The 18,524-nt window shown below is 42.0% G+C and overlaps 1 protein-coding gene across 1 annotated transcript; it reads right to left on the bottom strand.

Moving 5' to 3' along the window:
* Window positions 1–368: 368 nt before the first annotated feature.
* On the bottom strand, window positions 369–17,992 carry tspan17 (tetraspanin 17). The gene is made up of 8 exons (XM_084549557.1): window positions 17,021–17,992; window positions 8,355–8,405; window positions 5,882–6,028; window positions 4,991–5,161; window positions 4,375–4,500; window positions 4,086–4,133; window positions 2,437–2,553; window positions 369–2,175 (listed from the first exon to the last, which is right to left on the bottom strand). Exons 1-8 carry the CDS (start codon window positions 17,105–17,107, stop codon window positions 2,110–2,112), a joined length of 813 nt encoding a protein of 270 aa, XP_084405683.1. The 5' UTR covers window positions 17,108–17,992; the 3' UTR covers window positions 369–2,109.
* Between the last annotated feature and the right edge of the window lie 532 nt (window positions 17,993–18,524).

Below are 18,524 nucleotides of genomic sequence, written 5' to 3'. Positions count from 1 at the left end.
GACATGTGAGCACAACAGACGATCATAAGGTGCCGTTACTGAATAAACTCCCATATATATATATTCAACAGAGAGACTTGGGGGAGAAGGAAAAAGTTTTTGGTGCACTGTTCACAGAATATTAATGCTACACATCTTTCACGGTGTGCGCGCTGCTGTTGAAAACATCGCTTTGTTTGTGTGTAGGGATATGTGTGTGTGGTCAAGTGAACCCAGTTTTATCATTCACTACAAGATGAAAAGCTTCGAGGGCAACTTCTAATGAGAGCTGTCAGTTGTTATAATGAAAACCAGACACCAACTAAAGCCGAGTACAAAGCGTACACTTCGGAATAAACACGTAATCTGATATATTTCCTCAGCCTGGAAAGAGTAAAAACACAGATTTATTTTTTTAACTCCATGAGTTAGCTCGATTATTGTACAACACATCAATCACCTAGTCGAAAGTTAAAGCAGCATTCATGTTATATTGAGACTTTTGCTAATATAAACGCAACAGCATGTATTTACTATTCTATTTAAAACCCGGCCCAAACAAAAGACAAAACGTTGAATTAAAGATAAAAAGCGATACTGTGACGTTTGTGTTTGATATTTCAGTTCAACTGGCACATAAAGGGACTGTAAATTCACATTTTGGCTATTTAGAAATGCTCTTTGTCACCGTCTGCATTCCTAATAACGTCACAATTGCAGCCAGACAAAAACCTTGGCAGTTAGCTAGTGGCCAGCTGATATTATTTGGTCTCCTTTGGGACTGCTAACATCATCGACAAGATGTTTCGCAGCTGGCTGATGTGTTAAGAGGAAAATCGTCCGCCTGGTGAAGTCTAAGAATAAACCACGAATATAAGCGTCAACAGGAGGACAGGAAATAAAGAATGAATGAAGGACGTCTTTAACGAGAATAAAAATGTTCCTATGAAGGAGGACAAAATATAAGACAAATATGGTAACACACGTCAAGTAAAAAAGGCCCCAAACCAGCGATCCCATGTGCCTGAGGGATGCCCGGAGATAAACAATCTCTATCAGCAAACCCCTTCTTTCTGTATTAGAGGTCCACAGTCCTAACCCCACCAGGCAATTGCGCGCAACACAATTCAACATCCTTCAGTCAATCACAGATAATACAATCACTACAGGGCAACTTTGGAGGAACTGTCATTGTCAAGTTATTCTATTTAAATTCAACAGACATGGATGGAAAAAAAATAGACAAGCTTTTAACCGGTGGCAGAAATAATATATTTTCAGCCAGGCCCTGAGGTATTGGAGGGGCGGGGTGCAGAAAATCCATGTAGAGAACAAGAAGGAGACAGAAAAATATCACCGGAAAGTAATGGCACTTTAAAATTAGACTCCGGAAATGACTTGAAGTTGCAGACATGACCAGCCAGTGTTCAGAGTCCTTTTTTTTTTTTTTTCTTTGTCAGTGGTCATTAAAGGTCACGAGGGAGAAGAGGAAAAAATAAAAATTAAAAAAAGACACGCAGAGGAATCCATGTGTTAAGTAGCCGGCCGGCCAGCCGCCCACCTTCCTCTGGAGCAGGAAGAGGGGATAAGCGCGATAAAAACAGGCTGTTTTTTTTTTGTTTTTTTCAAGAGGAGAGGGACAAAGGCTCTGTGACAATATGATGCTTGAAGAAAAAAAAAAGAAGACTTATTGTCACTTTTCCTTTGCTGTCTCTTATTTTCATTCATGGCTTCCAATCTCCCACTTGACAGGAGTCCTTGTGCAACAGCGTGCCATAAATACATTTGTCCAAAGAACAAAAATCTGAGGAAATAGAAAAAAAAAAAAAAAAGAAGAATCTAACTCTGAAGAAGGCAGGACTGTCCTCGGTATGTTCAGGTTAAAATCCCACCTGAGTGGTAAACAAAGTTTTGACAGTTTGCTTAGGGGGAATATTTCCTTTTCCTCCTTACCAGCGTCACTGATAAACAGGAAAGTTCGGGTTTGCTCATATTATGCATCAGTGTGAGAGTGTGTATGTGCTGCTTAGCTCTGTGGCAAAAGAAGACAGAGTCGTTGGCTCTCCGCTCGTGTGCTGTGTCGACCTGGCAGGGACCGCGGGGTGGGGCTGCCCCGCTTCACTTCTCATGTCACCAGTTGGCCATGACAGCTTTGATATCACTCACCAGATTTTGAGCAAGGCAGATACCAAAAATCTAGAAACAAAAGCCACAGGAGGGGGGGGAGGAGGTCAGGTCGGTCGTTATGGTAACAGAAAGATCACTGAGATGATGTTATTGCTCAAAAAACACAGACGACTGCTGTAACGTAAGCTTTGATTGATGCTGCAAATTCTCACCGCTAGGTGGCAGTGATGACACAACATCAGAACGCAGACGTGCTGTTTTTTTAGTACACACTTCATTTCAGATACAGCAGCTTCCCTCTTGTGAATGTTTGCAAAGGTAACTGCTTACCTGTAAAAGTGCAATGCCAACAAAGACTCCTGCTACAATGATCAGGTTGTCCTGAAGCCACTTCTCAAACTGTCCCACGCAGCCCTTGGTGTAGATGTATTTCTGCAGGTCCAGATTCTTTTCAAAAACAAAAACAGATTAGACAAACATTAAAACTTGCACAGACAGAACATCCAACGACCAGCTGCCCGAGAGGACATTGGCCTTTTGCTTATTTTAAACAAACATCTGGACTCTGATCCATGACCAACGCTGGACAAATAAACAACGCAGGTTACATTTTGCCCACTGACTCATTCAGCTTTGAAGAGGGCACAGAGACTGCTCAGTCAGCACAGATTACAACAGGATATGGAGAATATCAACGGCGGAATATTCACTTCCACCGAGGACACTGACTGGACTGAACAAACAGGCAGAAGCTGTTTCCTGTTACCGGACAGATGGATGTTTGTGTTGTCAGATAGAATTGATGATGGTTTATTCAGGGAAATAAATAAAAAGGTGTCGTTTATACGCACATACATACACACACATGCACGCACACACACTAAAACAGGGTGGGATTGGGTGTCTGTACAATGCTTCTTTTGTTACTCTTGAGGACAAGTCAAGCAGGCAACCCCTTTGTTCTCTTACAAAACCTGAAAGCTAGCTTTCAACCAATGGGAGATAAAGCGAGCCTCTTGGTAGCCAATAAAATAGCAGGAAACACTATGTTGTTCTTGCTGTGAACTTCCTCTGAAGCTATTTCAGCCCACTGTCTTTGTTGTGCTTGGGCTCTCCTCATGTCTCCTGCTCTTCCTCTTTCCCACCCTGCACTCCACAGACAAGCTACACAGGAACTTACTGCACACTGCTAGATAGTCTGGGCAAAATCTCAACGGCCCGGGGCTTCAGCACGAGAGCCCACAGAAAGAAAAAAAATGAATTCGTACCAACTCAGCGGCAGGTGGTTCACTGTACTGCAGTTCGCCTAGCAACAGCAGCCTTTCTGACTGCAGTGCAGTGAGTTGTAACCACCACACCCACACACAGAGGGAAAAGGAATGGACTGGCATAACCCACTGAGTTGCCAATTACAGAGTGTAGTAAGGCTGCTCTCTAGGCTATAACTGGAGCCTAATTATCCCCGTTAGAAGAACAATCTGTTATTAAGGCAAGAGGCATGCAGCGAAGTCTGTGCGCTATTTAACCCCATATGTTCTCTCTATGTGTCTCCTGTGTTTGTCTGTTTATAGGTATGCATGCCTTTCAGCAGCGCTTAACAAGAATGCCAGCGAAGTGCTTGCGTTTGATTGGCATTTCAAACACTAATCAATTCTTTTGCTGTGCGATTGAGACGAGCAATACGCATGAATCTGATTGCCACTCCACCCTCAGCAACTTAGATTGCTTCAATCAATCAGACAGGTTTGCAGATTGTCAATCAATCGGCCTCAGAAGCAGCTCCACTCAGCAGTGTGGCTTCATTTTAAAACCTCTGCCAATGACTCAATTGTATGAAAATTGGCTCAGTACTATATTTTTGTTAGATTTCTTAAATTATATATAAAGAGAAACAATATTAATTTCACCATCAACATTTAGATAACCCTGAAAAGAGACAGAGACATCTAGAAAGCTACACAAGTGATAGAGATACCAACCCCTTTAAGCCGAACATCATAACCACATTGCGTGTTGATGACGTCCTCCTGCAAAAGACAACACACACACCCTTTGTCAGAATTCAATATCTCCAGGTTAGAGTGGGACAAAATAAATTATACAAACTGACTGCTTTGGAAAGTAGCTTCAAGTAGAAAGTACTTTTTTTAATATTTTATCATTCTGACAATGTTCTGCTATGATCTGAATACCCTCAGCATGACATACTAATTCAAATGAAGATATATGATTATGCACAGTCATTAGTGTTGTTAATGAGTGACTCACTGCAGGGTCTTTGACACAGCAGGAGAAGGGGACTCCGCAGCGCTCCCTACTCGGATTCTTGTCAGTGCAGTTGAAGTAGATGTTCATGTTCCAGTCCTCGGGCCCATGTGCGCCGCAGCACAACCACTGAGACAGAAGCAACAACAGGTCAAGATTAAACAGTCGACTCCGGCTAACAGATGGATTTACTTCCTCTGATCTGGTCTTGAAAGAGCTTTTCAGATCCGGGCTCAGGTCAGCTTGGGTGGTTTGGCAGATTACTGTGGCGGGTAGCGACGACAGATAGTGAGACTCGGTTGGTGAGACAGCGGTGGATCTAATCGCCTTTAGAGCACGTCATGACAGAGCTCAGAGTTTACACACAGGAGCCAATTATCTGAACAGATTCATTCATGTAATTGGATAATCATTTATAGGAAATGGAATCACATTAATCACGAGATTTCCTCCACATTCGCAGCGGATGACTCATCTGTCTCGTTTGATTCAGCATCACTTCATACATTTCATAATTTAAACAACAATCTTCCGAAAGAAGGGAGTGCCTTCTTACAGCCAGGAGACATGAAATGTTAAAGGAGGCTGGAAGTGTTTCGGTAAATAGCTGTTGACTCACATATTCCTGGGCAAAGTCAATGAGATTCTGCAAGTCGATGTCATCGCGGTAGGCCTTGACATTATTGTTGATGAAAAAGTTGAGCTGGTCTTTGATCCAGTCCTTAAAGACGAAGGCGAGGATCCCCGCAGTCAGCTCCAGAAAGAAGATCAAACCCAGGAACACAGAAAACTGGAAAGTACATGACGCACAAGAGTAAACACACAAACACAAGACAATACATCTGACACTTTGTTCCGAGAATCTGGGCGCACCAAAGAAAATGCTCCACTTTTTTTTCTGTGTTATTAAAAGAAATAAAAGGACAGCTTTGATGTACGGTGCATCCAGTGTGCTTGTAGGGCCTGTCCAGATTCGCTAAGTGAATGTGTGGAAGGAAAAAATACAATCACGGTCCCACAGGTACCGTTATATCATCCCTTTACAGTAAATGTAAGAGGAAACGAGGCTAATGATAAATGCACAAAAGCCACATTAGCTACTCGGTCTGACGCCTGACTTATTGCTGCTAATGGACATCGGCTAGAGTTAATAGCTACTCAGAATTGCAGCCAGCAACAAGACAAGCTCGTCTCTGTCAGTTACATGTTATCTGCACAGACGAAACCCAAATAAACCTCTAAAATAGTGGTGGCTGTGGCAAAGACGTGCAGACAAGACAAGATTGCTTGACACAGGAAAAATGCTTTAGTGGATTATGAGGCGCTCGTTTCTGATCATCACTTTCTGGTGAACTGGGAATTCGTCTAGTGATTATATATTTATGCCATGTAACCATTTGGAGCGGGTGAGTCAAAGTAACACCTGCTACACTGACAGCCTCAGCTATGGTGTGAACTGCAGATCTAAGGGGGTGTGAAGTGTTTAAAATGGTGTCAGGAGCTGGCTTACAAATTTAAGCAGGACGGTGTTCTCTCTGAGCGCTCCGATGCAGCCGGCAAAGCCCAGGATGAACATGACCCCTCCTACGACGATAAAGAGCCACACGGGGTCGAAGCCTCCAAGATCTGTGATGGTTGACAGGTTGGACAGCACGCCCTGAGGGATAGGAAGGAAGACAAAAGAGTGGTTAAAATTCTGACTATAATACTTTCAAGATCAATCCACGCTGTTCCTCTTACAAGGTTTCCAGCATTTCGTTCGCTCCACAAAAATACCCAGCTAACCTTCAAAGTGGCTTGTGATGTGTCACAGAGAAAATGGGAGAATGTAACTAATGTCACAGCAAAGAGGCCAGCTGGGTTTTGCCCTGCTCAGGGATTCAGACGTACAGCAGAAAAATCTATTAAACTGCGGTACAGTTATTTCATTAGACTGGTACCTATCAAGCCTGTTCCTATCCAAATATAATAACAAACCCCCAAAGGATTTTTCAAATCACATTATGTACAAAGCAGTTTCACTCTTTGGCAATTTTCTGCTAGGCCCATATAACAAGTCACTTTTACCAGAGCATTCAAGATATAGTTAAAAGCTTTTTGAAAACATTCTCAAACAGACATCTATCATTTCTCTGAATGTCCTGCCCTGCAGTCCCAAAGCCATAGTGTGTCCAACATGTTTTCCTGTCTGTCTCTAGTGTGCATCATGACATACGATGACAGAAACCTTATCTGAAGCCATGGACCATTTTTTCAAACATACGCCAATCGGCCACAACATTATGACCGACACCGACCGACAATTCAATGTTCTGCTGGGAAACTTGTGGACCTGGCATTCATTCATGCGGATGTTACTTAGACATGTAGCACCCACCTACACCAGACCAGGCACCCCCACCCCATAGCAATGACAACCCTTGATGGCAGCAGCCATCCACAGCAGGATGCAGCCTGACACAGACACACACACATAAAAACGGTTTATCAAAAAACATGAAAAACAGCACAAGGTGTTGACCTGGCCTCCATATACCCTAGATTCCAAACTGATCAAGTATCTGTGGGATTAACCTGGAACAAGCCTGATCCACAGAGGCTGAGGAGTCAGAATGAGTCAGAACTGTTTTGGAAGCAACAAGGGAGAACTACACAGTGTTAGGAAGGTGGTCATAATGTTAAGCCTGATCGGTTTATATCGCAATACCTTGATGCCACACACTGGGATCAGTAAACGTTGCAAAGCAGCACACTACAAGAAGGTACAGTTTGTATAAACTGCACAGAAGCTTGTTCAAATATGTGTTCTGTTTTTTTTTTTTTTCCCATACCTCTCTCGTCTTGAAAGAAAAAAAAAAAAACCCACAGGAGTTGTCCTACTCTCAGTTTTGACATCTTGTTTGCTTGACACATATAGTGCACATGTCAAACACTTGCAGCTGAAGCAGAAATCCCATACCGCTTACGTTAATCTCTTTCAGCACAGAGCAAGAGGAACACTATGGGACAGTGGCAATTCTGCTGTCTTGTATTTTTGTGGCAGAATGGTGCAGAAAAAAACTGCCCTTCATTTGAATTTTAGCATGAGGCCATGAAACAATAATGCAGTCTGGCTGTGCACAGTGGGCTTGAAACTAATCATCTTAGTCAGTGCGACCAAAACTCACCATTACGCCTTTCCAGCAAGCGCTATTCATCATTCGTTCTAATCCCTTTAAATTATTCACGCTATTTCACAAAGGTACTCCAGAGCAGGCCTGTTTGCCCAGAGTTCATGACCAGACGTTACTAATCAGTACATGCTTCCACACTGGTGCTGCATTCGCTGAGCCGACTGGTACAATTTCTTGCTAATTAATGAACAAATTGACTGTTAACTCAATTGGAGGACGTTTTGACTGTTGCCATGATTCACTGCACACGAGAGGTCGGTGACAACACCGAACCTTTGTAGCCTGTTCGGTGTGGACGATAAACAGCGGCCAGTTTCCACGCAAATATGAGCTCCAATTAATCTTGTGACAGGCTGTATTACTGCAACACAAGGCGTTCAATTCCAGATGACTGTGAGTCAAACGAGTGTGTCATTTTGGCCTCATGGCTCCTTATTTGTAGCCATAGCCATGTTCATCTCCAATTCACCTATTGGAAAAACAAAGTGACCTTTCGCTGGAAACTGGCTCCAGAAAACTGAGTTACACATCACGCCGGAGCTACAGCCGCATAACTCATATCCTGTGACGACCGAGATGTGTTTACCGTGACCATTATCTGGTAAGTGGTGAAAAGTGTTACAGGAACGGTGCTTCTGTTTTTCCACACCACTTATCTCAAAAGCTCTGTTTACACCTCAACTCTCTCCTGCATATCGTACTTTGGGCTGATTATGGCTGGAACGGCTGGGAGAATCTTAGCTATGCTCTTGAGGCAATCCCGTTGTACACCAACAGTGTGTGTTTGTCTTTGAGTGTGTTTATACATACCTTCTCCGCCCATGCCCACAAGCCTATACCCAAGAATGCTGCTCCTAGTAACTGTAAAACAAAGCACAAAGAGGGTTTTCTGTGAGATGGAAAGCAACAGCACCCAAACACATTCAAATTATTGATAGCATGAGATAGTTGCTGTGGCTGAGGAGCAACAAAACTATCTTTACGACAGAGGAAATATGTGCAGCTATAAAATAAGAAGTTCAAAACATTCTTCTATCTAGATAGTTTCGGGTGTGGTATGGTTTGCTGTGGTGTCTCCATGGCGACGTATGCAATCTATGTCAGGTTTTTATTTTGTTCCGTTGATCCGCAATAACCCATGACATCACAGTACAGCTTGAAAGACATTACACACATGGGAAGCAAAGAAATACAGTAACCTCTCATATGAATTAACCAGCATTCTTCTCAAACTAGCAGACAATCGTGTGCTCATGCAGGACCTACCACCTATGGAAAGAAGCTACGTGTCTTTTAACTTGCTGTGCAACTGAATCACTACATCTGCAGGTTACAGCAGGTTAGAGACATTGCACCGGGCAGATTAAGAGGATGTAGGATCTGATACATCGGGAGTTAAGGAAAATCCCTCCGGTATTAGCCTCCGGGAAAGGAAGGGTGGAGGCTGAACGGATGGGTCAGAATTTAAACATGCCAAAAAGAGCATCAGGCCCACACTATTAGAGGACCATGGGTGAAGACGTAAAATGAGACAAACACAACAACAAGGCTTCAGGATTACACAAATCAGTCTGCACGTCAGGAAAATCCCCAATTTGTTGCCTTGTAATTTTATTGTCTAATCAACCGCTTAGCTGCCACAAAATGTCATTCATACGAGATTTAGAACGGTAATGAACTTAACTCTAACGGCAGAGCCTGAAAAATAATAGCTCCATTGAAATTGTGTTAAATCATATCGTCGGGAAGCTGATTAAATCGGGGGATGTTTGAGGTTGTGTGTGTGCGCACTAACAGGTAAACCGATGGCAACCTGTTAGTGCACACACACACACACACAACCTAACACAACAACAACGGCATTAGCCGTGTGTCGGCCTTGAGGTTACATAAGTGAATCGGATGTTGGGTGTGGTGGTTTTGGCTGGAAAGTGACCAGATGAAAAGTCAAGGTAAGCAGGCAGACATCATGTACAAGAGATCAGACTGAAACTGTGTCAGCATTCCTAGCATTTAGCCTCTGATTCTAAATAATCCATGTAGATTAAACTATGCAAATAACAAGCAAATAAGTAAAACTACTTTCATTTTACAGCAGCAAGTGAGAACACCATCTACGGTATGATGTTCTCAAGACATTGCGGTTAATTAACAATGTACCCATTCTAAATCAAAGATGAGGCTAATGTTATTAGTAATTAACCATGAATATTTTATTAATGATAACTGAAATATTCACTGTTGAGAAGCTCCTTCAAGACTGGTTTACAATGTTACTGCTGCAATTTAGGGACGTTTTTAAGACTGTCACTTAAATTTTCAACAAGACCAACATGTGAATATGTATTTGGTAATATCCAACAAAGGTTCAAAAAAAAGGCAACTGGACTTGCAGAGTTTTTTGAGAAGACGTTTCACCACTCATCCGAGTAGCTTCTTCGGTTCTAGGGGACTTTTTGGGAAGTCTGAGGTTTAAATAGGAACTCCCCTAGAACTGAAGAAGCGACTCGGATGAGTGGTGAAACATCTTCTCAAAAAACTCTACAAGTCCAGTTTCCTTTTTTGAACCGTTTGTTGGATATACCATGACCTGGATGACTGAGAACCTACACAGACATATTTGGTACTAGACTCTTAAAGACTTTTTGGGTAAAGCTATCTAGGTGTACCCAGACTCAGTTCTTATCAGAATACGAGTCAGCTAACACACCATTTTGAAATTATGACCCACCCAAATGATTTAAATGGCCTGGCAGATATTTGCTGGACCATAATCAGTTCTCAAAGAGGGAGTCAAAAACAACTTTCAGCAAAGAAAAAAAATTGTGGGCGGAAGGTTGAGCTGCACATTTGAGCTATCACTTTTCACACTACTCTGCCAATCTACAAGTGGCAGGAGAATGCCAAGAAATGCAGCAATGTGGAAGGGAGGATGACGTCCTAATAAACATGCTTACAACTATTACAGAAAGGCACTCGTGTTTTTCAGACCTCAAAACCACGATGCTTTGTGAGTAGAGTTGAACGTAAATATTCATGCTATGTTAGGCGCAATATTCTTATGACCTAGCTTGTGTCTTGTGTATTTGCTTTTATATTTAGCTTGTAAACTGAGCTCTGTTGTATCATCTTTGTTGTATGCTCTGAATGACAATAAATTACTTGGATAGATTTGGTAACAGTTCTATAGACAGTGTTACACACCAACAGAAAAGTAAAGTTACATCTGGGAGTCATTTCACCGAGCATTGCATGAATGTCTGTATTCTGTATGTTTTATATAACTGGGTGTGACTTTTTGGCTTCCAAATTGTGACTTGCTCCTTTCTAATTAAGGGCCTGCGACTTTCTGAAGATGAAGCTTACGAATAACTGTAGCTGAGAGAACCTGAGGGCTGAGCTAAACGCGTGCCTCCTTTCCAAATGCAACACAGCAATCTCACAAAGACCAGAAAGAATGTTGCATTAACACAGCCCTCAGAGTTTAGAGATGAGGCTGAGGTTATTACCAGGAAGCTGCCCACAAACTGTTCGACAAAATGGAGTGAAACCACACTCAAAGAATTTCCGAAATCATAAATAAAACGCTATAAATAAAACGCTAAAATTACGTGCCGTCTCTATGAGAGAGGAGGTGATGCATTATAAATTAAGTTACATATGAACACCAATGTACCATTTTGTATTTTCTAAAGCCATTTCTAAAGCTACTGCAGTTTTTGTACATACCTGCATGTGTTTATCGTACGTTTCCTGAGGTAATTAGAATTTTATGAACAATAGTTGGCACACTTAACTGCTGATGTTTCCTTAACTAGAGTTCACTTGCTCGACTGCTACGCTTGAGAAACATTTGGGGTTAAAATTAGCCACAGGTGATGAAGGGACACGTGGATTTCAGTAAGAGAGTTACAAGACTTTAGAACTGCTTTGAAAAACTGGCACTTGACAAGAAAAACAACGGTTCTTGGGTGAATGGTCAAACAATCAATTCAGCTCGGATACAACCCCTGTCTTTTCCAAACTTCCCTGTTTCTTCTCTACTGTGAACTATCCAATAAAGCACAAAGAAAAGAACCGTCTCTTCACTCTGGTGCTTCTAAAATGAAACACCAGCCAGAAACCGGGAAAGTGTTTTTGTTACTTGGCCAATTGTGTTATTATTTCCGGTCAAGAATACTTCAATCCACATTAAGTTGCACTTCCCCCCAGCCACAGTTTGAGGCAACCTTGAAGGCAGAAAGAAAGTATACGTTCCTGGAAGTCATTGGCTTACCACTTCTTCCAATATTTCTGTCATTCTCAGTCAGAAATGTTTCCATTAATTTTATTCATGAATTCATGAATCTTTTGGAGAGGACAAAAAAACTCCAATCAATTAAAATTGAATTATACTTGATATATATGTCCATATGACACAGGCCAAATTCGGCTTGGAGCTTTTTCGAGAACAGCTCATCCAAACGATTTCCTACTTAACAAACAGGGCGCATTCTTGGCTGTTTAGTAATACACCTGTTGGCTGCCTAGTTGCGTGCCCTAGCAATGCTAAACCTAGAATTTGCTCAAGGCACAACAGCATTCCCACAGAGACTGGCTTGACCGCGTTTTTGTATTCGGTGGCTCACGTTGCTGCAGTAGTCTGAAGCGCTGAGCCAGCTATTGCTATATAATCAAACAGAATCGACTTTTATTAGTTGCTTGTTTTGACACAGCCACAGTGATCATAAAGTAAATATCGAGACAGCGAGTACTTACTAATGATAATGTTCAAACTACTTCACTTAAGGCAGTATTGAGACTTTTATTATTCGCCTGGTTTTAAATATAAACCACAGTGAAAAAAACAAAAAGTGGGAGAACTAACAGCTTGTAAAGATAGCATCCAAAAAAAAAACTCAAATGGGGCAGTAAGTTTGGCTAGAGTCTGATATTAGAAGTTATTAAGTTGGGCAACTACACATATACATGCCGCAACAATACACCTGTCAGGTCTATACCTGACAGGTGAGTAAAGTCTGTTAGCCCTTAGGGGGCACGTAACGGCCTGGGGCCCCATGCGGTTGCCCATTTGTCCTGTATGAGGTGTCTGTGAACACACAACGGGAAAATATTAACTACAGTAGTCCCTCGTTTATCGCGGGAGTTACGTTCTAAAAATAACCCGCGATAGGCGAAATCCGCGAAGTAGTCAGCTTTATTTTTTACAATGATTATAAATGTTTTAAGGTTGCAAAACCCCTCACTACACACTTTATACACTTTTCTCAATAACTTGCAAACATACCGCACTTCAGTCACACTGCCAGCGATCAAAGATACTGTATATGTAAATCTGGCAAGCTGAACGCATTCTGTACGGTACAAGACACACCGTACGGAGGAGATTGATTGACAATGGTCTACAGTCCCTTAGCCAATCAGGACGCAGAAAACAATGCGCTGTAAAAAAAAAAAAAAAAAAAAAGCTTGCAAAATTGCACTAAAAAAATCCGCGAAACTGCGAGGCCGCGAAAGGTGAGCGAGGGACTACTGTACTCATCCAAGCGATACCAAAATCGACACTGCCCTTACTTGGGCACTGCAAACCACCTACAAAGTGTGAAAAACATCAGATGAACAATTGTTGAGAAAAGAGAAGGACAGACAGGAACACATATATAACGGGATTCCTTGCTTCATTAGTGAAATCTTTCCTTTACATTTTAGAAGACTGACCAACCATTACCCCACTGCACCTCGTCGGCTGTATTGTGAAGCGCCTGCAGTGTATAAACCCAACACAATATTTAACTTTGACGTTATGTAAGCATGTTGTGATACCCCAGACTATGTTGTTTTTACTCAGTACTTTTGAAGCCCTATCTGCAAATCAAACTTGCTTCATGGGACAATACGGTTCGGGTTGTAGCGAATTTGAATGAATGAACGCTCTGATACAGGACTCAACCTGCCATTGTACAGTGCTTGAATTAGTTTCTTTTCATCTGACTTTTCCCACAGTGTAATGTGGGCAGCCAGAGTCAAATTCAGGTCAGCCTGTGGCAGTGATACACACTACCAATGCCACACTGCGGCAAATAGTTCTCCAGACGGTTTGTTCTTTTCACTGAGCTATAGTTGACGTGTGACAAAGTGAAAACTAATCATAGGATGTTAAATTTTATCTCCTCGTATCTCCCAACAATTAAGCAATAAAGAAGCACAGTTTTCCATCCTTGTATGTTCGGGCTTAGTCAACACTTAATTTCTTGGTTCTAAAATACTGATTTGTATATTTTAAATCTCTCCTGTACTATTAAGTAACTTGCTTCCCTTAATTTCAATCTATCTATTCTGTGTTTTTTATCACTGCATTTCTATATGTTATCACTGAGCAACGTTCTACATGTCCTTGTATCTGCCTTGTTATTCAAATCAAGCTTTCCTGTCAAGTGCTGCTGTAAGATCTGTGTGTCCCAGAGAGGGTTTCCTTGCCATGTGAACACGGAGATTATCAACACTTGAGAAGACGCCTCCCTAAACCAGCTGATCCCATGAACCTCAACTAACTAGCAGACGAATCAAGCTCCTCACTTCCTTGATTCCTGGACACAAACACAGACATACACATGCGCTGGGAATAGTTTTAGTCAAATGTGGCTGCCGTTTTAAATATCTACTGTGCTAACACAGTCATTGTCGATGACATTAACTGCACTGCCAACACGTCCAATAACTTGTTAAAGTCGTCTGACTCCACAAGAAGTAAGCACTTCTGCTGAGTTTGCTTTCACGCTTCTGTCCATGTTATATTACAGAGTCAGTGTATTGATTAATTACAAAAGCATGCCACTAAAACAAGAGTTAGACTCATATTCCTATTAACATTCAGCATATCGGACGAGAACAGTCTATAAACATAAAATCGAACAAAGGTTATGTCTTGTTCAAAGACATTTTCGGGCACGCGTAGCCATGAGACAGAGTGAATCCGTCTCTGAACGAACTCTGCCTCACTATTTACATTGCATCTTATCTGTGGGAAAAGGTGAAAGCAGCTAAACACACAGCAGTGGAAAATAACTGTAATCTGTACCCTGCCTCTGATAGAGACATAAACTGTGTTCAGAATTTATGGTGTCACTGAAACGTTTATAGTTAAGCTGCTGATTATCTCTTGTTTTCAAATCTTTAATTGTCTGGACATGAGTGTGCATTTTGGTTTCCCACGGCTTAAGATGACATATATTTAAATTTCTTCTCTTCTCTGATCACACTCCAGACGCCAAAGACAATTCACACAACCGTTCTATACGGCAAACAAACGACAAAACACCCGCTATGGTTTCCTTCAACGTCAGACACGTACACTGCATACACACATGGACACCTGACTAACCACGACTGCGACTAGAGTGGCGTGTACATAATGGCTGAATTTACACTTTGTTCTTTACAGCCGTTCACCTGTGATGTGTTTCCCCACCCGACGTTGATTTTAGTGCCAAGTGTGAACAGACACTTAGCGCTGTAGCTGGCTAATAACACTCTGCCTGCATCCAACCAACTCAGCAACTTGGTTACAGCTTAACAAGCTTTTAATTACAGCAGGCAGAGCTCCCAAACATTTCAGCAGCTCAGGCAGAAAATGTGATTAATTAAGTGGATGTGAGGAATGTGTCTATTCTAGGGACGAGAGAAAGTGCGTTGTTCTTGGGTGAGAATGTCTGGCTGTCAACAGCAAGCTCAGGCACTGGATGAATTCATGCAGAAAAAAAAAAAGCACTTGGTTGTATTGCTCTATTTTGCTCACAATATTTATGGCCTTACAGGCATTTTGTCTCAATTTAGGCAGCATTTTCAAGCCTGACAAGATCACTATAGGAAAGACAAATGGGTTGATTTGTGGAGAATAAACCCCATCTCTCTCTATTTCAGCAATGCGCTGGCTTGTCTGTCAAATCCAGTACCACAGCACGCAGACAAGAGCAGAACATCTTCCAGTGATTATTAACGGAAACAGCCAGCGAGCTGGAACTTGTTCCACGGTTTCACAGAGAGCTCAGACACAAGGCTGTTAGCTTGGCCTGGGTGTCAAACAGTCACAAGAACATAATAAATATGAGTCAGACGCAACACTATAGCGCTATGACTCAATATTTCCTGATAGATTGTTCGGCGCAACTGAATTTGAACATTTGTGAGGCAAATTGCACAACTTAATTGAACCGCTTCCTTTAACTAAATGACTTGTAGCATATTTGTGAGTTAATATTTCCTCCAGTTAATAACATGACAGAGGTATGGCGTAATCACATACGTTTCGAAGATGAGTGTTGGAGGAATGAGGAGGTGGTGACAAAAGCTGGAGGAATAGGAAGAGATCCAGCTGAACGCGGATCCAAAGTACCTGGTAAGTCCGAGAGAACAAGCATACGGACGGGCGAAAACACAGAATCACACCCGGTAGCCCCCACTCCAGTCTTTGTTCTCGCCATCACTCTTTGTGCGCCTGTGGGCGTGTGAGTGAAGAGAAACAATGGTGTCCCACAGAGCCCGAGCACTATAGACGTGGAGGGAGTGAAAAAGGTGCTTGAAAAGAGATGGGCCGGGTGGCATTCAGGCCGTGTGGCCTTTTCCTCCCAACTGTGTGTGGGAAGACCCTCTGGGGCGCACAGACGCGCCATTCCTTCACCCACAGACATTATACCGGCCCCAGCCGCACAGAGGCAACGCAGACGGGTGAGGAGGGAGGGCGAGGGAAGGCTGAACAGAGGAACTTTTCAGACTGAGAAGGGACGTGGATGGAGAGGGGGGGTTTGTTGTAAAGGAGATGTGGGATCACTTGCCACTGCTCGAACAATACGCACGCCATTTCTCAAACTCAACTCAACAGTGTGAACACTTAGGACGATGTCAGAGAAGGAACCACTAAGTCAAATAATCATTAAAGTCTCCCCTACCCTTCGGGACACTTTTATTTAAAGTGACGGCAAATATTTGTGTCTTACCTGTTACCGTTAAAAAACAAATGTGGACATCTTTAGCTGCCATGTGATAAGCAAATGTAGAAAAAATAGACTTAAGCACAGGTATGCCAAGAGAAACAGAAGTGGAAGGGAAGTCAATACTGAACTAAGTGTAAAATCGTTAAGTGCTTTTGCTCATTTTAAGATAATGTCCAATGTCCTGCACCTCAAAACAAATAATTAATTACTTGTTAATAAAAGAAATAACAAGCCCTATAATGGAAGACACCAACAGCCAAACCAGAACAAACCGCAACACATAGATAAATTAAATAAATGCTATGTTTATTTTTATTTTATAGACTGACTTGAATAAAACATACAGTGAGAGCTCATTTAAATCTACCAACACCAACGCTGAGCTAACTTCACCAGAGTACTTACTGTTACTTCTAAACAGCAACACTGGCGTTGTTTTTCACATGATATCAGGAATCAAACTGTACCACAAGAGTATTTACTTACCCAGAAGATAATGTTGAATCCGAATAAGAAGTATTTGACACAGCAGCTGACTTCGGCCCCTTTAAAATGATGATGTTTTCTGCTCATTCTTCCAGTGATAGTGGAGGCTAACTAGGAAGCTAAGGAAACTACTACGGTTTGTACTTGAAAAGCTTAGCCAAAGCTACACTTCTTGAACTGCTGGGAGCGAGATTAACTGGCTCCATTAGCTAAACTAAACAAAACGAGTTCACTCGCCGGACAACGTCCAGTAAGTCCAAATAAACAAACCCGGATATCTGTCTTTTCCTGGTTTTAAGCATTAGCTCGCTAGGCCAGCTAGCTCGCAACTTCTTTAGTTAGCATTAGCGGCTAACAACAACAAATCCGGGGGCACTTAACTAAGGCACAGGCGTTCATCGGCAGTTTCGTCGGTATTCAACTTGCCGTCGGCGTTAGTTTAGGCTCAGATCGAGACAAAGCTGGTGGCCTTTCAGCTGAACCTCTCTGATATTATCCCTGTCGCTGCATCGTCGCCCGGAGTCTTCATCCTTGTTGTTTTGTGCTGTAAAACAAGCCCCTGCTGTCAAAGAAGAAAACCACTTCGCTGGCTTTCGCCCTTTTCACCTCAAGAGCGGCCTCTCGTGTCTCAGTGAAGCTTTTTCACCTGAGGTACAGGAGATAAAGAAACGTCAGGAATGTCCAAATTAGTCAATTTTTACTCATCCGGCTTGAAGCACAGGGAGAATACGTGTTAAACAGGATTAATTGATCCACAGGTGCAGCAGGTCTTGCCAGAGTTTATAGCTGAATTCACGATGAATTGCGGGACCATGTGTTTTAATTCATTCATCAATTACAGACTACATTAATCTCTCCATCCACAGTTGTCTTTAAACGCTTTCTCACAAACCCTCGCCTTTTAAATCTTACAGTTGTGTCCATTTTGACAGATGCAATTGCCGTTACAAAACATGTTAATGTCACAGTCATGTAATGAATATGGGCTTCGGCTCAGGATGCAGCTATGTAGTGTTAAAGAGGTGTTATTTCTAAGCCCTTCCTCCTGTTTGGAGATAAGCATCCTCAAATTAAGGCTTAGAGTCTGCACTCTGAGCCCATCTAACATTCAGGCATGCAGTCACAGAACCAGAAAACCTGCAAGCATCTGCAGTGTGCAGGAGGTCAAGGTAAGGTTATCAGTTAAGCGCAACATATTATTGCTGAAAATAAACGTTGCTGCAACATCCTTAGGTTTTAATGTGCCGCAGCAGGACGTAAAATTAATAATATTGACATTGTATGCATGATTATGCACTGTTAATAATAAAAGAGTACGGATTTATGATTAATTAATGCTCATTTTCATGCTATCACATGTGTACTCATTTATATGTTGATGCTGATATTTATTATTTTAAACAGGATTTTCTCTCGCCCATTTCTCTGTAACTTATTGGTCCAAAATATTTGAAGCACGGCACAGATACTCTCTTGATAAAGTTTCGATAATAGCACTCTTTGG

Source organism: Chelon labrosus (genome assembly GCF_963514085.1).
Source record: "Chelon labrosus genome assembly, chromosome: 8".
In the NCBI taxonomy this organism is placed as follows: Eukaryota; Metazoa; Chordata; class Actinopteri; order Mugiliformes; family Mugilidae; genus Chelon; species Chelon labrosus.
This window is presented reverse-complemented; position numbering and strand designations above follow the sequence as displayed.

Bases quoted from the DNA above. Each gene is read 5' to 3' on its own strand.
- tspan17 (XM_084549557.1), bottom strand. From the start codon at position 17,107: ATGAGCAGAAAACATCATCATTTTAAAGGGGCCGAAGTCAGCTGCTGT. The intron at 8,406-17,020 runs GTAAGTAAATAC...TTTGTTTTACAG, and splicing joins GATTCAACATTATCTTCTGG to TTACTAGGAGCAGCATTCTT. The intron at 2,554-4,085 runs GTTGGTATCTCT...GTTTTTGAAAAG, and splicing joins ATGATGTTCGGCTTAAAGGG to AATCTGGACCTGCAGAAATA.